Source organism: Calidris pugnax, unplaced genomic scaffold, assembly GCF_001431845.1.
Source record: "Calidris pugnax isolate Ruff unplaced genomic scaffold, ASM143184v1 scaffold81, whole genome shotgun sequence".
Classification (NCBI taxonomy): domain Eukaryota; kingdom Metazoa; phylum Chordata; class Aves; order Charadriiformes; family Scolopacidae; genus Calidris; species Calidris pugnax.
The window spans coordinates 5,985,375-5,994,943 of NW_015090880.1; the positions used below are offsets into that span (position 1 = coordinate 5,985,375).

At 46.6% G+C, this 9,569-nt stretch overlaps 1 protein-coding gene across 6 annotated transcripts in view; it reads right to left on the reverse strand.

Moving 5' to 3' along the window:
* Positions 1-8,819, reverse strand: part of MITF (microphthalmia-associated transcription factor) — a 114,894-nt gene extending 106,075 nt beyond the window's left edge. For 4 of the 6 annotated variants that reach the window (XM_014946750.1, XM_014946749.1, XM_014946745.1 and 1 more), the window contains exon 1: positions 8,634-8,819. In XM_014946750.1, coding sequence (XP_014802236.1) covers positions 8,634-8,737 — 104 coding nt within the window. In that variant the 5' untranslated portion in view covers positions 8,738-8,819. Of the gene's footprint in view, positions 1-728; positions 896-1,547; positions 1,649-8,633 lie in introns of all 6 variants that reach the window. The other 2 variants (XM_014946751.1, XM_014946752.1) reach the window with 2 other exon arrangements.
* Between the last annotated feature and the right edge of the window lie 750 nt (positions 8,820-9,569).

The following is a 9,569-nucleotide window of genomic DNA, read 5'->3' on the forward strand; positions in this document are numbered from 1 at the left end:
CTCCAGAAGGAACCAAGAGTAATTTCTATTTTCTGTACGTGTTTACATGTTGCAGCAGGATGGCTGGGAATAAGATTAGTAACAATCATTCATCACTCCTGTCTCCATTCTCTGAAGCATCCTTCATTCGGCACATTCCAGTTGTTCCCACTTCTTCTCGCTACTTTTCTCCGGTCTCCAGATCCCAGCACTCCTGCCCTACTAGGTTTCTACCGTTTATACAGCAGTTTGTGCTGTCACATGCTGTGAAGACAAGAAACGGTGTCTCAGCATCCTGGGTTTACAGGCAAGCTTTGACAATACAGTATCTGTTACTGGTGTGATGCTTTAAACATATTAAACCTGGCAAGCTTCCAGCACCCAAATATCTTAGAGCTGATCAACATCTTTCCAGGTACCCAACACAATGATTTTTCAGCAGGTAAAGTCCTTTTCTCATGCAATTCACCATAAATAAATTCTTTAATGCAACAGTAGGCCAAACCCGGCACGTAACCCTCGCACACAGGCAAATGACACTTGCCTTTGCAGGTTTAAAGAGATACAAACCTCCTTCCTACTCCCTGCAGCTTCACAGATCTCTTGACAAGCAGTCTCACAAGATGGTCTGAGAAGATCAGCCGCCCCCAGCCTGCTCCAACCCAGCCACTCCAGCCTAACCAGCAGGTTCAGCTGGGTTCATGCCCATTTTGTGTCACAAGAACAGCACAAACGGAGGCACAACGTACCTGTGAAACTAGACCACCGTTTTTTTGGGGAGCGTTTAAGAAGGATGAATCCAGTTCTTCCAAGAAATGGGAACTGCCACATCGTCTCAAATGCGGCTGCTTCCCTCAGCTGAAACGTCCCTATGAAATACTGACGGCAGGATTGATCTCCAGCCACCTGCCGTACTCTAGAATAAGAGAAAAAGGGTCTCAAAAAAAGGTATTTGTTTGTTCTTGATGCTCATTTCTCCAAGCAATACAGAATTCATAAGCTCCACATCTGCAAATGTATGCCTGCCTACATCGTAAAGGAATAATCTTCATGGGAACTGATTTAAAAAAAAACTTGTTTACTGTTAGAGGCTGTTAATTACAACATTAAAATACTAGCCTGAACCCTACATTAAACTTGCATTCTGTTTTACATAGCAGTATACGTAACAATCATCACAGCAAGCAGCTCTGTTGGCTCATGCTGGAAGAAGTAATTATATATCACAGCAACACATTTTTGCCCTTCAACCTGCCAGTCCAGTCCACACAGCAGCTGTGAGCAGCAGGTCAGGGCGGGGGGAGCCTACAGAGGGTTTCTACATAATCACTTACCACCAAAGGAGAAAAAAAAAAAAAAAAAGCTATAAACCACCAGACCCTGGCTTGCATGCCTGGCAGAAAGCTGCTAACACAAACATTACAGCAGCCCTTGCAGCAGAGATGTTACCAGAAAAAATGAGCTTGATCCAAAGGCACTATTAGTGGTTCAAGGACTAGCTAGCAGTTGTACTGCAAGTCTTCCTTACTCATTTTCACAATTTTTGTACTCGTACCCATGATACTCACTCCATCCTCTTGCACTTGGACGTTCCTACATCCTCTTTGAAACGTGCATTTTCAGGTGAAGCCCAAAGACACCGATGACCAGGGCTTATGCAGGCCTCAAGCTGAAATACAGGCCAAAGATACTGGGAGAGAGCCCTTTCCAAAGACCACCCCAAAATTGTTCGTGCATACCCACAGCAAGCAGACCCTTGGCATGTCTAACACAGGAAAACACACAATTTCTGCCTTGGAGATGGGCTGGAGGACAGGCTGATCAGTTTCAGACTGTATTACAGTCTTTGGTTCCAGTGAACCTAAATATTTCAACCTTGACACTCAAAGCATCATCAGCTTTTTTACAGCTGTTGCAAACAAAGCAGTAGCATTGGTATATTATGAATATGCAACAATATTCCTTTCCCTGTGCTGTTTTTCCCCAGTATGAGATGAAATGTAAAAGTACATGTAAGCCAATAATTGTCCTGTTGCTGTTTAGCTGCTGGGATTATTAAAAGAAAAAATAAAAATAATCACAGTCCTAGTATAATATGATAGTGATGCAATAGTTAACTGTCTGGCAAAATCTGCCATACCATGCTGCTTAATCATGTCGCCTTTGTTCCAGCAAAAATGGTATTAAAAGACAGTGAATTTTACCAAATAAAAATGTTATAAACTAACATGTTCCAAAAACTTTTTGAATCCAAAATAGAACGAGACAGACAATAATGGCCAAGAGCCTGACCAGCTTAATGGATGTTGGACTCTCATTTTGTTCTCAACACTGAAACAGCAGATCATTCTCGGAAGACAATTAACAGCCAACATGCAATTTCAATTTTTAGCAGAAAAGTAAACAGAAAATTACTCCTTCTGTTTCATTTTCAAAGTCTTTAAAGCGTGTTACTTTGGAGAGCAAACCTAGAAACAGGAGGACAGCATAGTAAGTGTCGGAACAGGTTTCTCCTGTATGCTCATTTTTAAGCAGCTATACGGATTTCTTCCCATTAAACTTTTAATCACAGAAGGTGGTGAGAAGCTGCATTTGGTTATAAAATAACACATCTGCAAGTCTCTTCTGCTCATTTCCCAATCTTCTTCTAGCTCCTGACCAAACCATACAGCAGGAATTAGTCACCCTGCCTACCACTGCACTGGAACAGGCCTCCAATACATCACTCTAAGTGCCAAATAAAAACACACACAGGGCAGAATAAACTCCACAATGACTTATTAATGACAACTGGTATGTTCCAAGCAGCCCCAATAATTCTGGTTCAGAGGCTTGTGAAATTACCTCCACTACAAGCAAGGAAACAAGCAGCACCAAGGGCACCATCAGCAGGGCTGCATAGGTTTATTTTCAGCCATTAAAAAAGGCAGAAGGATATACTGATTCAAATTATCACCTGGATTCTGTAAATCGATAGCAGCCAGCTAGGGGAGCTTCCTGCTCACCAGAAAGGGATGGATTTATTTCATGCAGAGCACACATGTACTTACAAATAACTAATACAACCAGCAGTCCGATAAATAAAAAGAAAATAAGTGCACAGTCAGTGCAGTCAGCTCAGCCCCAAAATATCCGTGCACTCTCTGACCAGCTCGGCAGCTGAGCAAAACCCTCCCGAGGAAAGCAGGCCAGGGAAGCAAAAAGGTGACGTTCAATAGCTCGTATCAAAGCAAATGCTGAACTGAATTTCATGGGCTATTTCTGTTTCCTCGCTAAATAGCAAAGGCCTACTGCAAATAACAGAGCAAGAGTTTTGCAGAAGAGGAAAAGGTCAACCAGGATCTCTCACCAGGGAAAATGCTCTGCTGCAGACAGGGAGCAGCACCCGCTCCCGGTAGAAAGAAATACAAAGAGATACCGCTTATTGTCTCCACATGTTTATACAATAGACACTCCAATTGCAGCCTTTCCTTTTAAGACTGTTTTCAACAATAAAAGAGCACAAAAAGATGTGGCGAGGGTTTCCTTCCCAGTGAAAACGAGTTTGAGGTGCAGAATAAACATGGGATTTTTGACTCACTCACAAAAATGTTACCGGAGAGATTTCAAAGAGACGTACTTTTGGCTTCTCTCTACTCCCACTGACGTTGGTTAAAACTTTTACCGTTGACTTCAGTCAGCACTAGCCTACGTATCACTTTAAACTTGGCTATTATTACCTTTTAGTTTAAAATATATAACGTTCCTCTGTAACAGACGGAAAAATATTTCAGGAACTTTTTAAATCTGTTCCTCCAAGATACATTTTTATTTTTTTTAAACACACTGAGACGCGGTTCCTGGATGCAAGCACATGTGACCTGTTCTAAATAAAGGATATTTTCCACTTCTTGCACAACTGGAACAGATATAAGCAGTAGCTTGAACAAACTGCATTGCAGAACCCAAGCAGAATATAAAACACTTGAATAAGATCCATAAATAGCAGTAATATGAAAAGACTACCTCCAATAAGGCACAAACTCAATGTTGAGAAGCCTAATGTAATCAAGTTCGAATTTAATCATGCCGCAAAGTTCATTTACAAAATTAAATTTGATCATCTGCAGACTACGGCACTTCGGAAAAGTCCTCTTTGGCTCCAAAGTAAGTACAGTTTAAAAATGCATACCTTTTTAGTGAAATTAATATTTCCTCAAGAAGCACTGTATATTAAAAGGAAAGTTTTTAGTAAGTTGAGACTTCAATATTCAGCACAGCATCAGAAGAAAGGAAAAAAAAAAAAATTAGAGGGAGTGTTTTACAGAGGATCCTGACTGGAGAGAGATGAGGTAGTAGTTGATACAAGTAAAACACTGAAGGTTTACATTTAATAAATAAATAGATAAATAAAGCAAGCACTTGGACACCACAAATGATGAGAATTTTATAAAACCATCACTACTTTATTAATGACAAACTACATCTCAATGTTGTTGCTCAAAGTAAGAATAAGCTTCCTAAAAAAACCATCATGCAACTTGAAAGCATTTCCTAATAATTTTTTCCACTAAAAATACTTTAGTAATTAGATCATTCAGGTGCTTTTTGACCAGTCTGAAAATAAATACGCTGGAAAAGGGCAACAGAAAATAGCACAAATAGCAGTAATTTACCTGCAGGTACATGGCTTTATTAAGGACAAGGCAGTAAATCACAACAACTGTCAATAATTTCCTGGCACTTGCTAAGTCGTGTGTAGCATCCAAACAGACACACGTTACACAGAACCAAAAAAAAAAAATAGAAAAGCAATTGAATATAGATTTATCTTTTTTTTTTTCTTGCTGCATTTGGCACATCTGGGTTAGTTCAGATCGCCCTACACAAAGGCAGACTGTAAAGTCTTTACTCCCAGATACCAGTTTGATATCCAAAACTTCGCTTCAATAAGTCAAATGATTTACAGAATGCTTATTAGCAGTATGACAGATGTAACTTCAGCCTACAGTGCCCTGATGTCTGCGTGCAGACACATTAGGATCTGTGTTTACTTTTAGTAATAACTGATTATTTTCTTCAGCTGATTGCCCAAAAATAAAGCTCAGTCGATTTCACTGTGCATTGCTTGTACCAGAAAAGAAGTATCTCATTTACTTGTTCATTATACAAATGCATACATATTTAAGTGCATGTACTTATAAATTAAAATTACTATCCTTCGGGAATATGGCAGGAGAGGAATAAAGTATGAATGTGAGGAGGGGAAAAAAAAAAAAAAATAATCCCATTGTCTTACTGGCTAGTCATACAGCCCAGTTTCCTCCCACAGTGAAAAGTGACTCTAGAGAAACCAAAGCGACTGAAACATCTTCTCAGTTTTCAAAGACATTCAACCACTGCAAATTCCAGAGAACCCTTACATGTATCTACACTTAGCACAAGAAGCTAACCCCTCATGAGGCTGAGGGGTTTAGGAAATACAGTTGGGAATGATGTATCTCAGCCCCGTGTATTCTCACCATCCCTTGTGATTGAAGGTTTTTGCTGGGCTTACATTTTTCCTTGGCCTCTAGCATTCAACTGTGGCTTGGCCTAAGTTAGTACAGTATTTACTGCAAAAAGCTTTTATTATCGGACCCCTCGCGGTTTTGGATTGCGGGCTTGAATTATGAAATATGGATGGAGTAACTGTGAGCACACATTGAAGAGGAGAAATCTTTTAACTGGATGTCATGTACTGGAAAACAAGCAACCTGGGAGGAAGAGAGTAGGAGAGTTTTACCAAGTGAAGGACAGCAATATCAGCAGGGCTGAGTTAAACTGGGCAACAAAAAGGTTTCTCCTTGGTTCAGAGCAGTGGCATTCTCACATAATTCTGAGCTGGATGGCTTTTTCTAGGTACTCAAAAATTCAGCTGCTGTGCTTCAGCCAGACAATGCTTCTCACCTCTTTATGGTTAGAAGAGATCAGAGAAAGCCCTGAATGTTGCTAGGAAATCAGCAGTTCTCACCAGGGAAAAGAGCAGATTGCTATTGAGACTCCTCTCCTAACATCAGCTATTGCCTCTGGTTTGCCTGTTCCCTGGAGCAACGCTGGGGAGAACACAGTGAGGAAGCAATTCCCATGGCCACAGCCCCATCCCTACACCACGCTGACCCACTGCTACCCCACTGACTGCTGTGCAATTACTCCTGATTTACATCCACAAGAGAAAGCCGCGTGGTGATGTTGGATACCCTTGATAATCATCAGTCAGACTGGTTTCAGGCCTGAGCAAAGCTGAAGGACTACAGAAGTCCTCTTAGATTATGATCTGCACATCTTGAAGCAAACAGGTTTGTGAGCAACTTTTGCCTCCTCTTATCATCAAGTTTTATCAGCCTGGCTCCAGGGACAGGTTTATACGGACCTGGCAAGGGCCTCTGGCTCCTTCGCTTCTTCATCTCCCACAAGACCAGGAAGACAGCTGAGACTCTACCTGGAGGCAAGAGCTGTACGTGAGCTGGGCAGACTCCACGCTGAGGTTAGCATGACAGTTCATTATCTGCCAAAAAACCCATGGGTTGTTATTCCACCCTCAGGGCTCTCTCTTCTTGAACGCATGGGCAAGTGCAGAGGGACAGGGAGGCAGACTGGGGTGAGCTGGTCACTTTCCCTACCCAACAAGCCCTCCTGGAAATGTCAGATGTTGGCCTGAGGGACCACCAGGACGTCTGGATGACTCCCATGGGGTTGCCTTTATACCCAAAGGGTGGGCAGTGCTGGCTCTGCAGGAGTGCCAGGTAAGAATGTACTGGAGCAATTCAGTCTAGGGAAGTTTGAAGTGACAACGTTTAGAAGTTGTCCAGATACTCCAGTGCCTCGTTACAGAGTATCTTTATTCACTTCCCCCTGAGAAAAGCAAACAACGCAGGGATGCACTCAGGTCCCAAAGCATCAAGTCACAGGAATTAAAAGCAGCTGGAACATCTGTGCAAGGTCAAATGCAGACCTACTACCCAAGCTCCTATCCAGACCTGCTCTCTATGCTCCACACTCACACCATCTGAAGGCATAAACAAGCTGCTGACTTGTGGACAACCATAGCAGGGCAACTGCTGCGACTGGTGCAAACAGACCTATTTGACAACAGCGTAGTTGTCACGACCTACCCTGTGACTCCTTCACTCCACCGGTGACGTGAGCACTGAAGCTGAAGCCCTGTGGGTCTCCCTGCTGCCTCCATCACAGCTGGAACCCACCACTGCTGGTGAACCCACTACCTCTGCACTGTCCTCTCTCTGCACATTAGCCTGGCTCACAGCTAACTACCTGGAGAATGGCAACTTCCCTGCACAGCTGTGGAGGGCAGAGGAGTTCTGCCAGCTTTGGGGAGGTTGTCTGGCCCCTCAGGCTGCGAAAGGCTGCACATCACCACCACTACAGGTACCATTTCTCAGCAACACCAAAGGTTCAGTGCAAGACAGGGCTGCGTGAAGACAGGCTGCAGGAGGTGGCCTCAGGTTTGCCAGCCCTTGCAGCAGCAACAGAATTCTTAACATCTTTTACTACAAGACCTTCAATGTTTCTTAAACATTCAGAGCGTGATCAAAAATTCATCTGTTTACTTTGAAGTCTGTCTGACAGGCAGTACAGCCTAAGCATGTTCTAACGCTTTTCTCTTTTTTTTTAAATATTTACCTTCCCATTCACTTTTCAAACGCACGCACAGACGTACAAAGCGCATTGTTCAAAACTAAAACCCATGAACAAGCTCACAGCAGACCCGATTGCAAATAAGATACACTCGCAGCAATGACCTTATACTCAACTGCGAATGGCTGAGGAGAGGGTTGTGATGAAATGGAGGGGGTTTTTACGGCCAGAGAACTTTGAATGAAAGCGCAGAGGAGGGAGCAGCATGCCACTGCCGACAAGGAAGATGCTCGAGGAGTGGGAGAGCTTCCTTTCTCCAGGGTTAGGAGGGAAAGCGGGGACCCAACACCCCCCAAGGGACAGAAACACACACCGCCTTATTTCCCTCCACAGACCGTATCTACGTGACGCAGCCGCTCCAGATAAGAATAAAGAGCATATATATACCTCGGGGGGAAAAACATATTACTTTAAGAAGAAAGTGACGTACCTAGGCAAAAGTTTCCAGTCCCCAAGCAATTGCAAGTGACAAACCTGCTCTCAAAGTCAGAAAAAAAAACCAAGACAGCCTCACACGCCACAAGACCTTGCAAACACCACTGAGCGGACCCCCCCTCCCCCGGGTGCCTCCGCACCTGGCGGCGGGGGGACGGGACGGGGGACGGCCACGGGCGGCGGGGGGACGGCCAGCGGGGGCAGGTCCCGCCGGTGCCTTGTCGTCGTCCTCCCCCCTTCCAGAGGAAGCCCACGGTCGGCGGGGGCCGCCCCGGCGTGACAGCGAGAGGCCCCCGCAGGGCCAACAATGCCCTTTACATAAGGCCGGCCGGCCCGCCCTCCCGCCCGACAACGCCGCTATTATGGCAGGCAGCGCTAAATGGCCGCCCCGCTGCGCAGGATGCCTCCCCTCAGCGCGGCCGGCCCGGGGGTGGCGTGTGTGTGTGTTGGGGGGGGGAGACAGGACACGGGGGACATTTTCGCCTTGCCACGGGGCCTGCCTCAGCGCGGGGGCACCGCGTCCTCCCCTCCGCCCGTCCCACCTGCTCTTGAGGGGCTGGCTCTTCAGCTCGTAGTAGGTCTTGGGCTCCTCGTGGAACTCCTCGCCCACCTCGAAGTCCGGCACGATCCCCGACTCCGCCTGCATCGTCGCCGCCGCCGCCGCTGGGAGAGGGAAAGACGGGAGGTGACCGCCGCGCCGAGCCCGGCCGAGCCCAGCCCCAGCCCAACCCCGCCGCGCCGCCCGCTCTCTCTACACACGTAGCGCCGCCGCCTGCCCGCCCGCCCCGCCTGGGACTTGTAGTCCGCCCCGGGGCCGGCCCGCCCGCCTCCTCCCGCCGCGCACTACAACTCCCGCCGGGCCGCGCCGCGCCGGGCCCGCTGCTGTCAGCCCGGGGGCGGGGTGCACCGCGCCGGGCCCAGCCGAGCCCTGCCCGCCACCTGCCGCCCCCTCCCTGCCCTCGGCCTGAGGGAGGAGGGCGTGACGTCACACCGCTCTGACGGCACGCCGTGACGCGCGTGACGTCACGCCCGCCCTCTGAGGGGAACGGCGGGTTGAAGCGGGGAAAGGTGGGGGGTGATGGGAAAGGTGTCCTGGTTTGAGCCACACGGGACCGATTTCTCTACTGTTTGGGAAAAAAAACACTTCTTTAGAAGACTCCAGTGTCTGAATTCCTAAAAATACTAACTTTATAGCCCGCTGTGGTGGGCGGGTCTTGAGGTCTTGGTGTTTTCAAGCTGGCCAGGCGCAGGAGGAGCGAGGCCCGGGCACTCCACCCAAGCTGCCAGCAGGGTTATTTCATCCCACGAACATCACATTCAATATAAATTAGAAAGTTTGCTGCAAAGGAGGGTGTAGAGAGATGGGGGTCGGTCTCTTCTCCCAAGTCACAGGCGACAGGACAAGAGGAAATGGCCTCAAGTTGCACCAGGGGAGGTTCAGGCTGGATATTAGGAAAATTTTTTTCACTGAAAGGGTT